At 34.0% G+C, this 19,385-nt stretch overlaps 3 protein-coding genes across 4 annotated transcripts; 2 read left to right on the top strand and 1 right to left on the bottom strand.

Moving 5' to 3' along the window:
• The first annotated feature begins 882 nt into the window (after positions 1 to 882).
• Positions 883 to 3,203, top strand: LOC148192259 (protein PLASTID TRANSCRIPTIONALLY ACTIVE 7-like). The gene is made up of 4 exons (XM_088098282.1): positions 883 to 998; positions 1,085 to 1,132; positions 1,209 to 1,268; positions 2,455 to 3,203. Exons 1-4 carry the CDS (start codon positions 954 to 956, stop codon positions 2,788 to 2,790), a joined length of 489 nt encoding a protein of 162 aa, XP_087954408.1. The 5' UTR covers positions 883 to 953; the 3' UTR covers positions 2,791 to 3,203.
• An 811-nt stretch (positions 3,204 to 4,014) lies between these two features.
• Positions 4,015 to 8,275, top strand: LOC148192258 (protein phosphatase 2C 57-like). Of its 2 annotated transcripts, none has more exons than XM_088099673.1 (11): positions 4,015 to 4,408; positions 5,052 to 5,180; positions 5,269 to 5,371; positions 5,588 to 5,698; positions 6,182 to 6,261; positions 6,356 to 6,409; positions 6,969 to 7,085; positions 7,472 to 7,526; positions 7,625 to 7,657; positions 7,751 to 7,797; positions 7,950 to 8,275. In XM_088099673.1, the coding sequence occupies exons 1-11, from the start codon at positions 4,101 to 4,103 to the stop codon at positions 8,071 to 8,073; spliced, it is 1,161 nt and encodes a 386-aa protein (XP_087955799.1). In that variant the 5' UTR covers positions 4,015 to 4,100; the 3' UTR covers positions 8,074 to 8,275. The 2 variants fall into 2 exon arrangements, with proteins under 2 accessions (XP_087955799.1, XP_087955798.1); XM_088099672.1 differs by having other exon boundaries at positions 5,040 to 5,180.
• A 7,429-nt stretch (positions 8,276 to 15,704) lies between these two features.
• Positions 15,705 to 16,478, bottom strand: LOC148192257 (uncharacterized). The gene is made up of 3 exons (XM_088099856.1): positions 16,349 to 16,478; positions 16,205 to 16,260; positions 15,705 to 16,047 (listed from the first exon to the last, which is right to left on the bottom strand). The coding sequence occupies exons 1-3, from the start codon at positions 16,410 to 16,412 to the stop codon at positions 15,949 to 15,951; spliced, it is 219 nt and encodes a 72-aa protein (XP_087955982.1). The 5' UTR covers positions 16,413 to 16,478; the 3' UTR covers positions 15,705 to 15,948.
• Between the last annotated feature and the right edge of the window lie 2,907 nt (positions 16,479 to 19,385).

The following is a 19,385-nucleotide window of genomic DNA, read 5'->3' as shown; positions in this document are numbered from 1 at the left end:
CTGTAACAATATATTAATTATAGGAAAAGGTTTATATATATTCTAGTAAATTAAGTAAAGTCCAGAAAATAAGGATATTTTAGATTTGAATGAATTAACTACTTATCCCTTTGTAAGTGAAAGTCAAAAGATGCTTAACAACAAAAGATGTTTGATTTGTAATTAGTTCATGAATATGCTGTTTGTACATATATAAAAATAAACAACTTCTTGATGGGTAAGAAGTTTTATTTATTTTTTCCTGTTCTAATATAAAAGGCTAAAACAAGACTTGTGATATATTAATTTGGTATGTACTAAATTGTTGACTGAATCGGATAAATCATATAAACTATTTCATAATATATCAAATATTTCCTGACAGATACTATGGTCACTAAGAAAATATTGATTAGATGTAATTCGTCTTATAGACTGCTTAGATTGCTTTCACCATTAAATTAATGAGTTGTATAGTGTGGAACCTAACACCAACTTATTAAAATGTTTAATCCGTTACAATTGATAATAAAATATTTAGTTATTATAAGGAATACTAGTATTTTAAAAACTAAATTTCAAAATGTATTTTATTGAAAGATCTGTAGTAAAATATGTAGTAAAATAATATTTTTACATTATTTATCTTAAATCTCTTATCAATTATAACCTCTGAATAATTCAAATTATAAAGATTAAAAGTACATACAAATCAAACTCAGAGATAATTAACTACATTGTTTATTTAAAGTCTAAGCTTAAACTAAAGACTAAAGAGATTATTATTTTGAGATTGTAGAGAACTATTCATTAAAAATTATTTTTAAAATAATTAAAAAATGATGTATATTTAAGTCTCTAATAGTTTTTTTTTTTTTTTAAATTTGTAATGGAGTTTAAAAAAAGTACAGTTTTCTTATAAAGTTTTTTCTTTTAGTTCAGATAAGCAGAACACTCTGGGTTTACTCTCATCCATGGCTATCTCCATCAACTCGTTTACTCTCTCTTCCGCTTTACCTGTAATTTCTTATTTCTCTTCCCGCTGATAGTATAATTCAGTTTATCTTCTGAAATTCGATTTTAAGATACATTTTGTTGTTTGCAGAAGATGGAGTTAAGAGGTGGAAATTCGGGACTCTGGATTAGCTCGCAGGTAAAAGAAATTCTCAAAGTTTCAATTTTTGTTTGTGCTCAACTGAACTTGTTTATGGATTCGTTCGTTTTGCAAGATGATGCCTCAAATGAAAAAGGAGGGTCGTGGACGACGAGTGTGGAGACGAAGAAAATTGGTATCTTTGCTCCCGATTTCTCTTTCTTACAATTATTGTTTTCCACTATTGCCTCTTACCTGTTTGTCTAAATTCCTAAACTGAAAGAGGTGAAAATGAAGGGGTTTGCTCGTGTCGTTGTACTTGTTTCCCAGTTTAGAAAATTTTTTCTATATGTAAAGTCCCAGTTGTGGGAGTATTGTTGTGCAAAGTGTTAGTTAGATGCTTGAATTTATTTAGCCTAAAGGGTTTGTTAGGAGTGAGATAAATTTGTATTTTTGGTTCTCTTGGCCACCAACCTCAATTCGAAGAGTATTGCTTTTAAGTGCAACATGATGAGTCGGATCATGGTAAACATTTACTCATGGTTGCTCATTTGCTATAAAATAAGGATTTAAGTTGAACCATTCTGAACTTTTTCTTAGTTAGATGGATGAGAGAGTTGAGGTTATCATAGACTGATTTATTGCATTGTAGGATCTGAAAGTAGACTGCTTGGAAAAGTGAAGTAGAATTAGCAGTCTAGATTTTTATGCATTGCATATGATTGCTTGATGTCAACGCTATGACATTTACACATATTTTACTATTTAGGAACGTAATTGTTTGCAAAGGATAACTTCTTTTGTTCATTTCCTGAGGTAAATATAAGCCAATTTAATTTAATTTAATGTAATTTAATCCATGTCTGTTTCTTTCTTATTTTGCTTTCACTGCACATCTCCCTATATCTGTTATATTAGTCTCAACTCTCAATGCATACTCATCTTCTGATCGATCTTGGTGCACATGAAGCTTCTTCAATGCTTTTTAAGTCTGTCAGAATGGTGAACATTAACACTTGTAATTGATGCGTTTGGAAAAGGTTATTTTGACTTATGATATAAAGTAATTATGCCACTGTTCGGAAAAGCTTATTTGGACTCATCTTTTGATTGAAGTAATTATGTAAGTGTTTGGGATAACTTATGGAAATAGTTAATGATCTGCTCATACTGTTTTGATCTTATTTGAATAGACCCTCCAAAATATCTGATAAATAAAAATAATTTAACTTTATTTTCTCCAATCACATAATATTCTTTATAAGTTTTACTTACCCGGTAAGTGCTTATTCAGTAAGGGCTTAATGTTATTGACACACAGTCTTCTCTAATATCATATGTCACTGTTCTGAATGTTTAAGCAAAAGTTCATTTTGATGCAGATAAAGAAGGATGAGTATATGGAACCCAAAATGGAGCGCGTTCCTTTCCTGGAGGAGCAGGTGAGAAAGATTAGGGAACAGGGAAAGCTGTTGACGTTGGACATAGAGAGGTTAATGTTATCAGAAGACAATCGTTTCGAATTTGTGAACGAGATAGCAGCTGAGGCCAATGAATACGTTGAGAACAACAGGGATGAGTATGGAGGTGAGAAGAAAGCCATTCTTCATGTTTTGAGCAACCGAATGAACGATGCTGGAATTTACAGGCCAGAGGCATATTATGAGCCTGATCATTTTCAGCCTGGACCCCATTATTTGAGGGAAGAATTTACTTGAGCGCCAAAGAAGTGTTGTGCTGCTATCTTAAACTAGGGACAATAATTTACATATTTTCTTCACTTAGCTTAAGCTATTTCCTTCTACACTAGCTACTGTGTCTATGCAAATCAGAGCGACATTCAAACCGAAATAAAATAGCATCACAGGGTATTTTTCTACTCATATCTAAGAGGTTCAAAATGGATTCGAACTAGCATGGGCTGCATCAGGCGAACTGGTATTCTTGAACGAAGAAAAATATTAACTTTATTTTTTACCGGAATTGTTTTACTTTGTGTATTGAACTTCAAATTCTTGTTAAGTAAGTAAAAAGCTCTTTGCGTATACCTTTATATTGTAATATATACATGATGAAACGTGAGTTGTAAATTGAATACATTTACATGAATATTTATTATTATTGAGTTCCATCACTTAGACATTCTTTATCGCAAAAATTTATAATTTATATTAATTTTTTATGATATTTTCACTTTACATAAATCCTTTGTTATTAAGCCGTATCACCACAATTTAAATTTTTTCAATATTAATCATAAATCAACTAGGTGAGAGAAAATATTATTCGACAACCATTATGATTCCTCAATATTATCCTTCTATTAATAAAAATACGCATTTTGGGGGAAAAACTTCTATCCATTAATATATTTTCGCAGAATGAAAAAAGAGAGTAACATAATTAATATTGCAGAAAAAGATAAAAAAAAATTTCTTAACACATTATTAAAAAATATTTAAAAGATCACACCAAAAACACAGTTAAATTTTATATGAAACAAATAAAAATTCATCAAAAGAAAAAAACAAATCTCTAGCAGAAAAAAAAAAGAACAAATAATCTTTATAGACCTAACATCACATTAGGAGTTTAATATTTTGTGCCTCATTTATTGATCTCTGTAGTTTGGTGTCGTTCTGAGTGAAATGGTAGCTAGCTTGTTGACTCCAACGCCAGCCACACTCTATCTGATCTTAACCACAACCGCACATCATGTTGAAATAAACAAGAAGGTATTATAGTTTGACTAATAAAAACTCCAGACATTAGTGTTTGTGTTACATGAGTAGGACCAGACCATCACGTTCCACGTTCATGTTTTGCCACGTCAGCTGTGGGTGGGCCAAATTTTAAGGTTTCACGCGTTGAATAAGCTGGTGAAGAATCTAATCCCATCTTAGAATCCAATCCGTTAAAGCAGTTAGAGGCTTCTATTAACTCTCGCTTATCTATATCGCTCTATCCAAAACTCAACACAAAAACACTTTCTTTCTTCTGCTTCCCTTCGCTGTCCGAATCCTCCATCATGGCCCTCTCAACTCCACACATGCAAAGATTCCTCTCGTGCAAGATCCACAGTCGCTCCACCTCTAAGACCACGCAGAGAAACACTTTCAGCACCACCAGCAGGGGCCGCTGCTGCTCTGCCATAGCCATTGATGCTCCATCTTCTTTAACTGAGGTGCCCGGTGTACGATGGGGGTCCATAGCCTTGCAAGGTCTCCGCGAAGAGATGGAGGATGACATCATTGTTCGACCCGATGGCCTTCAGGGCTTCTCTTTCGCCGCTGTCTTCGATGGCCATGGAGGGTTTTCTTCTGTCGAGTTCCTCAGGTCTTTCAGCACATTGATTTTTACTGTGAGGTCTTGTATGTATCATCTATGCATGTTTTGTTGCTTCTTTTGCTTGCTCATTTTTATATCCATTAATGGGGTGTCAAGTGATGATTATCTTGGTTGTATTAGGATGCGGTTACTTGAAAACAATTGAAATGCTTCACAACATAGTTTACTATGATTACTTGCTCAGGATTCTAGTTGATGTTCACAACGAGTGAATTTGGAGTGAGAGTGGCAGTGTGTCTACTGGGGTGGAATGAAATCGAGTGAATTGAAATTAAGTTGAATGAGTTACTATTATATTGTTTGGACTTCTTTTTATGATGATATGTAAAAAAAAGTAAGAGAATGGTTCCAGTTCAGGGGGAAGAAAAGGAGGGGAATTGGATTGAATGGGATAAAATGCATTCACGTTTCAATCAAACTCCGTTCCATTTAAGTTTCACTCTGTTCCATTCGATCCCTTTCATCAATCCTAACATAGGGAAGTTTATCTGCCCTTGCACTCATCGTTGTTTGCGCTGTACTGATATATGCGTTTCCTATTATTCTGGATGGAGTCTGGTAAATGAATTGTTGTTCTTTAATCTTTGCACAATCTGAATTGTTGATTTGGTGTGCCAAGTGCTAACTACAGGGATGAGCTGTACAAGGAGTGTGTTGAAGCTTTACAAGGTGGATTACTATTAGTGGAGAAAGATTTCAAAGCCATTAAAGGAGCATTGCAGGAGGCATTTCTCAAGGCAGACACGAGATTATTAAAACGGTAAGGCAATGCACTAATCTCCAATATGATTATATATTTGTGATAACTATATTAGAGGTTTTTAGACAGTAGTATTTGATTTTTAAAGGCTTGAAATGAATGGAGAGGAGGATGAATCAGGTGCCACAGCAACTGCCATTTTCATCGGAGATGATGATCTTCTAATTTCACATATCGGTGACTCTTCTGCGGTATGTATTATTTATCCTTATGTGTCCCAAGATGATATATAGAAATGGACTTCTTTATGCACGTTTCTCTGCACATGAAAGAAATGTAATAGAATTATGAAGAAAAAAACTATGACTTGGACTATTCTTTTATACATCTTTCATTTAGGGTATATAGGGGATTTGAATGTCTTCAAAATTACTTGACTTGTACTTAAGCTTGTTATATTCTTGTAGGTTCTATGCAGATCTGGAAAAGCAGAAGTTCTGACTAGTCCTCACCGTCCATATGGGAGCAACAAAACTTCTCTTGATGAAATTAGAAGAATAAGAGAAGCAGGTGGATGGGTGTGTTTTCCTTGTTCCTTCATCTTTTACATACCTTGACCATCATCCCAAGTCAATATGACAATATTCTATACAATATAAACCAAAGTTCTGATTTGAAAATTTTGACAACTTAGGATGTGAACTAAGTAGTGTTTTGTGGGGCATATTACCATTTTTTTTTCCTAGTTTAATTATTTATGCTGGGTGGTTTTATAGTTGGAAACCAGATGTAGTAGTCTCTTCCAGCTATAGCATGCCATGTGATAAGAAATTGTCACTTTCGAATATCGTTGATGTTTTTAAGTGTTCATTTTCAGGCTCAATTGTAGTTCAGATTTTCAAACTATGCTTTTATTAAACAAACTGTTTTCAATTTCTTTTTCTTAAGTTTTTGAAGTTTTTTCAGCAGAATGGGGGCAGCCTCGTGCACTTGATCACCATTCTTTATGAATGAACGCCCATTACATGGCTAATGATAACACAGATATATGTTGTCTATAGATTAGCAACGGTAGAATTTGTGGAGACATTGCTGTATCTCGTGCATTTGGGGACATGCGATTCAAAACGAAGAAGAATGAGTACGGTCCTTAATCTCTTCACTATTATGCATTTTGAGCTACCATAGCTAAAGTGTGACCTAAAGGATTTTTCTACCTTTTTGCGTGTGAAAAGGATGCTGCAAAAAGGAGTTCAGGAAGGAAAATGGTCAGCAAAGTTCATCTCTCGGTAGGTAAACTTATGTGGCTTAAAGTTCCTTACTTTTTCTCCAATGTGGTTTGTGTTACATTAGCATTCAATAAAAAGAATGGAGATAAGTTGTTTGCCTTGATTCATATGCTTTGGTAGGCTACCTTAGGCCTAATTTCACATTTTAAGATAATATCAAAGTCTAGTAAGATTTGTTGAATCTGTTATGCTATCACAAGTATTTACCGTCTTCAAAGTAAAAGGTGTATTGAATATTCCATTTTATCTAGAAATATAGCTAAATTAGAGTTTATAAAAAGGAGCAAATTTTACTTCAAGTTGACTTTGTGGAATTAAAATAAGTCTAAACCTGCATTCCAAGAACTACAAAGAAAATTGGTGGTCCAGATTGTTACTGAAATACATAATCAACATCTGAATAAAGCTCCTATTTTTGTTGGCTCTACCCTGATTCTGCAAAAATACAATGAGGACATGATAGTTTTAGACTGTGTTGCACTGTCTCGTTCAAATTTACCTTTATCTAATTTTATAACAAAACTATAAATTTTAACGTAAGAATGCCTTCACGACACAGTGTACAGCTCAACAATGACTTGGTTGTAGCGTACCCTGATATTTATCAGGTAGCTCTTGGCTCAGATGCAGAATTTGTAGTATTAGCAACCGATGGCTTATGGGATTACATGAGCAGGTCTATTACATGATTCCTTGAATCAGTTGTGCCACCTATAGTATAGTTTTTTGTTTGGAGTTAAATAGGTTTTTAGTTCTTAAACTTAGACATAAAATTGGAATTCATTCTTATCTCAAACTTTGATATATTTTGGTTTTCAAACATATTTCAAGTTGATACATTCCACCTTAGATGACAGTCTCGAATGATATTTAAGAGGTTCAAAAAATTAATATCAGAGAATTAAAAAGACTATACTTATTCATTTTTAAAGTAAAGAATTAAAATGTATCAAAGTTTGAGACATGAATAAATTTTAATTTCGGATTCAAGTTTAAAGACTAAAAACATATTTAATCCTTTGGTTTGGAAGAAATTACTTCGCATTCTTCTTACAATTGCAGCTCAGAAGCAGTTTCTTTAGTTAGGGATCAACTACGAAAACATGGAAACATTCAGGTAGGCACACTGCTGTATATTTGAAACCACAACGCTAGTATCAGTAAGCCATTGTAGTTGCAGCTATGATATTTTGTTTTCTCCTGTTTCAAATTCAGCTAGCATGTGAATCGCTTGCAGAAGCCGCTTTGGTAAGTTTTTACAAATCTCATGGCAGTTATCATCTTTTAACTTATTATATTGCCACTTCAAAGTTTATAGTAATGTAATGATATTCTCTGCAGGACCGACGTACACAGGATAATGTGAGCATTATAATTGCAGATTTAGGGTATGTATTTAGAAAATTATATTTAAGCTGAAATTGTTGCATAGGTGTTTGTTTATAAATATCATTGACATAAAATAAATTAACTTTTGTTAACCAAATTTGACTTTGTACCCGTAATTGATTGTGTTGTGTCTTATTTTGAGTGGTTTCAGGAGGACAGACTGGCAGAATGTGCCACTGGAGCAAAAAAATACTATACTTGAGCTGGTTCAAGCTCTTGCTACCATTGGAATTGTGTCTTTTGGAATCTGGTTTTCATCACAGCTTTCTTTATAGATGAAAAAGATACAACCAGTCATGTACATATAACAGACATATATATACTTCTGAACTTATTGCCTGCATAATCTTTATCTTAATTGTACATGCCTCACAGCTTAGAATCTACTTGGTTTAGGGCACCAAGGAATTGTTAAAATAAACATGTTTTTTAAGGATTCATCTTATTCTAATTCCAAAATTCAGTTATAACTTTGCATGGTTTGTCCCTTGTGCAAGTGGATCAACTGCTTCTTCCATTCCACCTAAATTTGATACCACACTCTCTTATTTTCTGAAGACCTTTGAAACTGAACCACAATGACCAGGATTATATTCTTAATTACACCATCTAAATGAGGTTTGACTTCTTTAAGTTGAAAATGAACAGTTTAAGCACTTTGGTTGTTTATTAACTAATTACCCAGATAAGTACTTTTTACTCAAAAATATTCTCTTAAACATAAAGCAATATAAGTATCTGTTTAGACTCTTAAAATTTTCTACAAGGATCCTACAGTATTTACACTGTATGGCCAAAAATCTTATTTTGCAAAGCTAGACTGCTGTAAGACAGCAAAATTATCTAAATTTAGATTTTCTTTTGTGTCGTTTAACTTGATCCAATTTGATAGGCAAAAGGGTTTTTCTAATTTCCCAACTTTGGATTTTCATACTTACACAAAGCTTGGCTGTAATTCAGTTAAGAACACACGCAAAAATTTAGTTTTTTTTTTTGCTGTAATGCATATAAAAATTATAGCCTAGATTTTTGTTCTAATTTCAGAACTTTGGATTCTGATATTTTTAGTAAATTGTTGAAGGAATTAGCATGATTGCAAAGTCGAAATGGAGTTTGTGTGGGTTATGAGACAAATGGTAGGTTTCAACGTGTTGGGTAAGTAGGGCATACTAAGTTTAAAATTGACTATTATTTGACCAAAATTAAGGAAGATAAATATGTGATGTCATTGTGAATGTTTACCACCAAAAATGCGTGTATGGAGGTGCACAATTAGAAACATCATGAACCTAACTTTTTTTCCTTCTTTTATCTATTAATCAACTTCTTTTTCAAACGCTGTCAGCCACAGGAATTGCAAATTCTTTGACGTTGATGTTTGTCAAACGAGTAAACAAAATGAATCGCAACTTAACCAGATATTTTACTATTTTATTTAATGTTACTCTCTCCCTCTGTTTTTTTTCCTACAACTCATTTAAAAGTTGGTTAATTTAGTTAATAGTATTGAATAGATTTTAATTTATGATTTCTTACAAACTATCTCTAACATTGTCAAAATATTTACAAATACATAACATTTCACTGATCACTTATTGAATTCAAAAATAATTTCAACTGAAGATGTTTCTTTTGTAAGAAAATAATTAGTGCAAGAGATATTCTAAATTGTTTCTTATGAAAGAAGACTAACTATAATTTTTAGTTTGAGTTTTTTTTTTAAAAAAAAAAAAACCCGAAAGGAAGAGTATATATAGTTTATCAGACAATCTCTTACATGATTTGTCGAAAATCAAACTGATAGTCAAAAGTTGAAAAATAAATTAAAAGATAAGAAGTTATTAGAGATTAGCTAAAAGCCGGAATATCAAAAGTTAATCAATTAATTAGAACTATGGTATATTAATATGTACTTGTAAAATATGATATGATATGATAGAAATAACATGCTTGTGTGTTTGTATATAATAACAAAATTAAGGATATGAATTGGAAGGAAAGAAGTAGTTTTCTTTTTTTAATTAACTGGGTAAAAAATTCTGTATTAACTAGATTTTTAATTGCTTGTGTGACTTAAAGAATTTTTAATGACTGAAATTTATCAAAATTAAATAATTTAATATAAGAAACAGATGCATAATCACATAGAACTTTTAATAATTGGACTCATATTCCACATGGATGAGTTTGAATATGTTGTTAATATGAATTTTTTCTTACAGTTGTTAATGTGAGACTCTTTAAAATTTATTAGTAAATGATCTGCAGATATTTTTAATTGTTGTTAATCTTGTTGTATAATCTTAGTTATTCAATTCATTTTTTAAAATGATATTGTTTTTAAAGTTCTTCTTTTAAAACATAACTCTGCTACACATATCACAACAAACCTTAATGGTTGTCTCCCATATCACAATCCAACTAGACTAGACATATACTTTTTTATATAACACCTTACTCATGCAAACACTTAACGCTCATCATCACCAGGTTGCCAAAAAATTATAAAAATAACTTTTAGCTTGTAAATTAATACAAGACGTTTTTTTGTCCAACGTTAAGAAAGTTATATATTGAAAAATATATAATACATTAATTATGACCTATCATTGGCAAGAGTTTAATTTGCATAATTTTTCTTCAACTTGTTTGCATAATAGCTAACAAAACAATGACATCACCTAAAATTTTCACTTCCACAAATTGATTTATCATTCATAAATGTTAATCAGACATTTCCACCTAGTAACACACCTTTGGATAAAACAATTTTAAAGTTCAAGATAAATTTCAAAGGTTTACGGTGGATACATAAAGCACAAAGAAGCAAAAGTGACAAATGCTACGGGAGTTGAATTTTTAACCTTTAGAACGTTTAAACCAATTAAAATTTAATGATAAGTTTTACTTTGTAAAATTTACCGATAATATTTACTTATAAATCATAATGTTTCAGTAAATGTTCGTTACAAGAAAAACAAGTATTATTGATGGTTAAAATTTGTAAAAAGTGTTAAAAATTCGTTGGTAATGATTTTTGACAGATTATTGATGGACCCAAATCCATTGGTAGTAATATTTAGGCAAAATACCCAATTTTGTCCCCACTTTGGTTCGGAAATCTCAAATTAGTCCCTTTATAGAAAAGTGAGTTGAATGGATCCTTACTTGTAATTAATTGACTCTAATCAGTCCCTTCCGTTAAATAGAAGGAAACGGAGTTAGTGGGCTGATGATGTGGCAGTTGTCTTTGGTGAGCTGTCATGCTTACGTGGTGTTAGGGTTCCCCATTTTCAAATTGGATTTTGTTAAAAATTGGGGATAAAAGGATTTGGGGTGTCCGTGTGTATTTTCAGCTGCCATGTATTTTCAGTTGGATCTTCTCCTAAACCCTGGTGTTGGATCTTCTTCTGGATGTTGCGGTCAACTTCCTCGACGGCATCGTCGTCGCCGCGGATGTAGTGCATGTAACTGTTGACAGTGTATTGGTTAATGGCGTTGTTGATTTTGAAAGGGTAATTGAGGCATTTGAGGAGGAAAGGAAGATCCTCTTTTAGTTTGGAGGAGGGGAAATCGAGGAGGGAGAGGAGGAATTTTAGGGTTTCGAGGATGTCTTTGGCAGAGGGGAAGGTTGTTTTGAAGGTGATTGGGAAATTGTGCGAGGAGAGGAAGGAGTTGATGGTGGAAACTACCGTTTGCTGGAACTGGCGGTCTTTGTAGAAATCGAGAGTGGGGCGTCCGCCGACGCCAACGGATGAGGGGCGGCTGCTGACGTCGAAGTCGCGGGAGGGGTACTAGCGGCGGTGGAAGTCGACTGGAGTGGGTGGCGGTGGAGGAAGGAAAGATTCACTACACAACACGTGGAAAGTGATGAGGAAAGGGCAAGCATATAGGGAGACATTATGCATGAAAATCAAATGGATTATACTAGATACATGAGAGCTTAAAATTCTTTCATTGAGAGCGGTATTCTCTTTTCTGTTTTTCCTGAGTAAGGAAAATAATTCAACTCATGTTCTTAGTTTCAGTGCTTTGCTATAGGTAGGCGCTTACTTTCTCTTCTTAATCAGAAGTTGTACCAACTAAAAATTTAGGCTGGAGAACAACTATTTGCACAAGTATGATCAAAACAAGGAATGCAAAGTTTCATCCTGTCAAATTTCATAATGATCAATAATAGCATAACAGAGAAAGGAAAGCATGAAGTTTGTGAATGTTATAACTTCTTCAACATTTGGTTGAGCAATATTTGAAATTCAATGCTTCAGTGTAGGCTGAAAACAGCTTGTTTAGAGCTTTACTCAGGCTAAAATTCTAGCCTCTCCAAAAAACCATTTTTCTTTAAAGAAATAAAAAAGCAAATCTGCATAAATAATTAAAGTAAAATGTTTTTAACATAATATTTTCTTTTTTTCTCCCCAAGGATGTGTGATCAGAATCTAGTAATTGTACAAGCTAAAATAACTTACGTGTCATTAATTTTTTTGCTGTCACCAACTACTTGCTTCACATCCTCACAAACAACCACCACATTTTGGGGCACGTTAATTCTGTTTTGAGGTAATAATTTATCACTTTCACTGTCCCCGAACACAGGATCAAGACTTATTCCGCCATGCTCTAATGTATCCGATGCATCTGAATGGTTCAAAGGCCTGATGTTGCCATCACAATTTGGTAACAAGGATGGACCTGGTGAATCTTGATTGCTTCCAACTTGACAACATTTCATATCAGGATTACGAGAAATTTTGCCATGTAAGTGAATTTGAGAAACTATTTTGGAAGGAAAACAAACAACAGAATCACTAAGATCTTCACCAACTTGCTGTCTATCACCAGGGATGGCATCCTTCCCAATTTCATTTTCGTGCTTGGCCAACTGCTCATCCACTTCTATAGATGACTCATTCTCTATGGAAATAATTGTATTTGAACGAGCTGAGAAACTACATACACTAACATGAGAAGAATCAATGCCACAAGAATCCAACCTTTGAAGTTCTAAATCGTTACCTCCTTCATTATTATCAGTCATACAAGGACATTTCTTGATAGTAGATATACAGCACCTACCAGTTGATTATAGTCTTCTTTTCTTCTTGCTGATTATAGTCTTTATTTCTAGATCAAGACCTCTGTTAAAATCATCTTCACCTTCAAGGCACTCAAAAGGCTCAGACTGTTCAAGTTTTAAATTACAATCTATTGTACTTCCGTCATGTAAAGTAAAGGCATCAGAATTTACAGTAATAATTTCAGAACCATTATCCTCCATGCTAAGATTTGAGGCAAATGCAAGTGAATCAGTATCATCGCAACCTAAGATATTAGGAGATTTCCTGGTATGTTTACACCTTCGTATACCCATACTCTGAATTGCATCAGCTAATACATAGTCATCACTATTACAATCACCGATATTTTCACCATCACTACAAGGTACAACAAAGGCTTGGACCTGTAATGTGCTTCTAATCCTTCGAGCTGGTTCATTTCTCAGGGTAACTGGAAAAGGTGATTTTACAGTTGCAGTCACAGTAGCATTATCAATAGGTTCATCCAATGATGCCTCTACATTATACGACTCATTCCTCAATGCAACAGCATCCTCAGCTGCACAAACTACCTCAGGTCTGCCAATCACACAATTGGTTTTGCAGCTTGGGAAAACCAATTGGTTTTGCAGCAACAGTTTCCAACATTCATTTATGCTCGGGCTCTCTAGAAAAATTAATGGATCGTGCATTGCTGTTGAAAAATTGCGGAGGTTGGCCCTACCGAGAAGCAGCGTCGACGTGGCACAGAGACACGAGAGCGAAGGGGAGAAGCCAGGGCTCGATTCCGACGGTGGAGGCAACTCGCGGCGGACTGCGCGGAGGAGGTGGCGACGCGCGTGCAGGGCCAACCCCTCCCTGGGTTACCATTTTCGAAGAAGAACGAGCGCGAGAGAAAAGGAGACTCTACGGTGTCCGGCGGTGCTTCCACCATAAGTGACGTCGCCGGCGAATTGACACCTCACCAAAGACAACTGCCACATCATCAGCCCACTAACTCCGTTTCCTTCTATTTAACGGAAGGGACTGATTAGAGTCAATTAATTACAAGTAAGGATCCATTCAACTCACTTTTCTATAAAGGGACTAATTTGAGATTTCCGAACCAAAGTGGGGACAAAATTGGGTATTTTGCCTAATATTTATCGAAAAAAAATTTATATCTGTCAATAATTATTTATCGATAAACACATAAAAAAATCCATCGATAATTACTAACGAATAAAACCGTCGATAAATTCATCAATAAATATCTCAATGTAGTTCATCTTCTTCTTCTTTTCCTGTCTTCTATTTTCTCAGTTTTTTCATTTTTTTATCAATCTTCTTTCATTCCTAAACCAAAACAAAAACCCAATTCATTTCAAAAACAAAATCAAAGACTAAACCTAATTACCCTAATTGTTTTAGAAACCCTCAAATTGGGAAAAAATCTTAATTTATTCTTCAAAGAACCATCTTTATTTCAATGGAGGTGGGATAGGAGAAGTGTGGTGATATGACAACGTGAAAAACTGCTCCGAGTGGTTCTCCTCTATCAAAGAGCCTTATAGTTGTGGTGGTTTGAGCTAAGATAGGAGAAGTGTGGGAATAAGATGGGTGCTAAAGAAAGATACATGATTGAAGAGAATGATAAAATGGCTCTTGAGATGAGAGGAAAGAAAATGAAGAAAGTGGTTTGAGAGAGAAAAATATATTGTCGTCCGTGGAGAGAGAAAAAGAAATGGGCGAAATTTTGCCGTTCTTTCTATCGACATATTTTTCCCGTCGGTAATTATCGAAGGTTTACCGATAGATTTTGTTTGTCGGTAATTACCAAAGGATTTATTGACGAATTTTTTCATTGATAAGTGAAATGTGCATTATCGACGGATTTACCGATGAATTTTTCCATTGATAATGTATTTGTTGATAATATTCGTCAGTAATTAAAATTTCTAAATCTGTCATATCTTTGCTTTTCCACTAGTCTTGAGGAGGTCATTGTCCAACTCACGTAGTGACTAGAAAGACATGACCAAGAATAGAACAATTTGAGAGAAGAGTTTGTCAGTTTTTAAGAACTGGTCATAAGATTGTTGTCTTCGTCTTAACAACCTCAATCCAGCATCCCTCTAGTCCAATTACGACCTTCTCCAGCAAAGCCCACCCCAAATCACCTAACATCAGTCCAATCTACACTAGTCTAACCACCTTCTGAGCAGTAGCAGCAACAAAACGATGAACAAGACTATGAAGATGACTATATAGATTATTAACATATTATTTATGTTTATGAACATATACTTGTTTTTGTACCTATGATGTTTGTGTACATATTATTTATGTTTTATAAACATATATTTGTTTGTGTATACCATGTTTAGTTGGATATTACTCATTGAACTTCCATTGTGTGTTGTTTAATTAAAAGCTTATGATCGAGTCTAATTGTAGAGTAACAACCAATATCATATTACACTTCAATCTACGTCCTTAACGACGAATTTATTAAAAGATATGTCCTTCGATAATCAAATGAATCCAATATTAATCAACGTTTGATTTACAAGAGAAAAAAAATACAAGTTTATAAAATATATGATGTAATAACATATAGATAAAGAAAAAATGTTTTAACATGGTTATATAAAATGAAGCTTTGTAGATTGTCCAAAAATATGTATGGAAAGAGGTGTGGCATATAAGAAGAAGCACATATTTTAACTATTTTTGGCATCAACTTCTTCCTTTTTCTTCCCCTGAGGTTGATTCTGTGAGACGATAACAAAATCCGTCTTTTAAGTTCAAGAACGAGACTTAAATTTTGTAGTTATGAATAATAGAACTTGCAGAAATCACAAACGTGATTACCAAATGGAAAGCAAAAGCTTTATTATAATATTCTTCGTCATAGCCCATTGATACGCATCTGGTGTACATATATAAAATAAAATATGATGCTAATTTATTGGCTCATAACACACACAAGGAGTGGCTCCGATGAAGAAACTCGATTACATATCTCCTCATACACGACCAAAACATTGAGTAGGAAGAGAGATGACAGTGTATATAAAGGTTAATTTATTTCATTATTAGGTTTCAAGGTCTTCAAGGGCCCTTCCCAGGTTTCTTAGTGTGCCTTGGGTTGGCTCCTGCCTCGTCGTAATCCAACACAAAATCATGACCAAATAGCTTCCTCGACTTCACCTTCATCCAAAACCAACACCAGAAAAGTAACATGTCAGTTTAAAAAACATTGTGGAAACTATGTACCACATTATAAACCAAAACAAACAAACATCTATGTTTCCCACATTAAATGTCTTGACATTTAACAGAAGCAAGAGGACAACAGGGTGTGTACCTTTAAAGGTAAGCCATGAGTAGGATGCATGTTTTCCCTGAAGCCTTCAGCCAAACCTGTAAGCAAACAAAAACTCCAGTGTTATGTGTGTGGAAAGAGGTAAATGTTTGTAATCGTATTAAAATAGGTAGAGAAGATGGTGACCTGAAGATAAGGGAAGGAGGAGGAAGAGAAGAAGTAGAAGGAAAGTGGTGATCTTAAGGGCCATGACAGGTATGAAGGTGTGTTTGGTTCTTCCTGTTATTAGATAGGAAGAGAGAACATGAAAAATTACGTGTCTTGGCAGGGAAATGGAAGCAGGAACACCCCTTTTTAAATTTGGAGAGGAGAGAGGTATTGTGATGGTGTACCCCACCCAATAGCAACAGGGTGATGATGAAATGCAATAACTTGTACTCTTTAACGCACAACACTTAAGTCAACTGTACTATTCTATGGGACTATGCATAATTGCGTCAAAGAAAAGATAGTGATTGTTTGCATGTGCACATTGCCAACATTTCCCTGCATGGCTCAAAATCAGCTTCTCCACCTTTTCCCAAGTCAACATTCTTATATCTTCCACCAAATGCTATTTTATTACATGCCTATACTAATTACAGTTTTTACCAACATGCTACATAATATCTTATCTCTTAATCACGTTGTTATAGAGTTTACTTGACTAATTTTTCTGCCAAATCCATTATATAATTGGCATCTGCTAAATCTGTGAACATCGTCAAGCCGTCACACTCCTCCAAAACTAGATCTTCATGTGATGTTTCCACCCAACATGTCCCTTAAATAGATTTTTCAATCTTTCGAGAGATTAACTCTTAGGGATACATGGGTTGATCCAAAAATTATACTTTCGTTACAAGTAAAGTTTTTTTCTTTCCCTATCACGATGAGTATAAGAGGCACCGTTGATACATAATCGTGTGGGGTTGTCTATTTATTGATGAATATGCTGTTCATATTGTAAGGATGAATTAATTTCACCTAGCTGGATTTGCCGAACACCACATGCAGATGAATTGGGTGGTGAAAGCTGCTAAAAGCTTGTTGCGTGTTTCAAAATTTCCGTGGTACCTATCACCACTTTGGTGGAATGTTGCTTTGAGTCCTCACATTTCGGGTTCGTCACTTTTGATATAGTCAATGGATGGAGACAGAGACAGGGAGAGTGGGCAACAGAAAAATTCAAATAGGGAGCAAGAAGAGAGTTGAATTAATGTGGAATGCCCCTTAGTGGGTGCACTAGCAAAAAGGAGACGGAAACAACTACCATTACTGGTTTAATCCTACATTAAAGCAAGGAAATTGTTAGCTTAATCATCCTTTAGGAGACCATAATCTATGTTGGTAATGATTGTTTCAAATGGTTTTTTCTGCTTTTAGCAAATATGGTATGAAACTTGTAATGTGGGCAACAGAAGACTATAATATTAGGCCTTATAAGTAACAAAACACTAGAGATATTCCCACGTGGATACGTAGCATCTCATTCCTACAAGTACGTACTATACAACCAAAAAGGTTCCATTGGAGTTAGAACTTGACAGTGGCCTAAGTACCATCAATAATATTCTTTGCACATATGATGATGAAGATTTTTCCATGCACATGGATATCTTTATTTGCTTCTATCTTTGCCTGCATATCTAATATAATCTTTGCCCATAGACGCAATTGTGCATTCTTGATCTGCTGAGTTCCTTATACTAATCACTGGGAAAGGGGAGCATTCTGATTTGTGTGGTTTAGCATTGCTCATACCAACAATTGGAATAAAGAATAAACTATGCAGTGTTTGTTTCAACTGGCAAAAACCAAAAGCAATTATATAAATAATGCAGCTCACACAATCAGGATTCTCTCTCTAAATTGATTTTGTTTTTTGTTTTCTTGACTTCCATCACAGAATTACAAAAATCTAGTGTTGGCAAATATGCACTGCTCTTAATTGGAGTAAACAGAGAAGGGTGCATATTTTTCTGTCTACTATTGCATATGTTGAACCATTTTTATCCACACAAAGACATCGCATATGTGAATGACACTGTTTCTTAAATCTGGAACTCGAGAGTCAAGTAAGAGATTAATGCATTCAGTCACTACAGAGATGCTCAAAGTGGAGATGCTGTTCATTTTGGAAGCTTAGTGTGATTTTCTGTGGGACAAAATTATACAGTTCTTTCTATTATTTTTATCCCATTAGAATTGGCATTTTATTCTTCTTTGATGCAGTTCTTTTTATTATGCGAAGCATTTATATAAACTAAGACGTATAGTAGTATTGAAAGACTCAAAATTGTGATTATTAGTTAGTAATTAGAGATGGAAGATGGATTAAGAAGAAATTAAAATAGAAGGGAGAAACAAAAGTGAGAATAGAGAATCTCATTCACATCCAAAGCACTGCTTTAGAGATACATTTGGTGGCAGTCAGATCAGAAAAGGTTAGAAGCACTTTGTCTGAACTAATTTAAAAGTAAGAAAGGTACCCATATTTGATCCCTTCTCCATTAAAACTCAAAAATGTGTAGAGAATGGAAAAAACCTAACTTTAACCATTTTTTTCCATTGACATTACATATTCCTATGATGGCTTTTCAAGGTCTCATGAGACAGAAATACACTTGTTTTTAGATTAGGTTGGGTATCAAATCCATATCTTGGGAAACCAAGAATTGAGTTTTGAATGCAGTGTAACTGTTTGGGCTCTGAACGTGCGTTAACTCTCGCAGTTACTTCATTCTCATGTACAATTAAGAAAACTACACACCCATTACATGGGAGAGGTGACAAGTTATTTATTTTTTAGTGGAGAAATTTAAATATGAACAAATAATTTTTTTTTATAACAAAATGTTATTTTACTTTTTTTATTATAAAACATTTATGTAAATATTCTCATAAATAATTTTTGTAAAAACATAGAAAACCATACTTTAGAAGTGATATTAATTTAAAACTAGCGAGACTCAATTGTGTTATTTTTAGGTATAGTTAGGAACATGTGATCTTGAAGGGATTTGGAGAGCATTGCTCTCAAGTAAGGGAAACTAATTTTCTTGTTTTAAAGTTGTAGATGTTTTGAAATTTCAATTTGCATGTTTGGTTGATTTGAGAATGTTTGAATTTCTGATGGTGTTTAAGTTGTTGAAATCTACATATTTATATGTAATTTGCATTG

This window comes from Vigna umbellata, chromosome 9, assembly GCF_029865625.1.
Source record: "Vigna umbellata cultivar VRB3 chromosome 9, Vumbellata_1.0, whole genome shotgun sequence".
In the NCBI taxonomy this organism is placed as follows: Eukaryota; Viridiplantae; Streptophyta; class Magnoliopsida; order Fabales; family Fabaceae; genus Vigna; species Vigna umbellata.
This window is presented reverse-complemented; position numbering and strand designations above follow the sequence as displayed.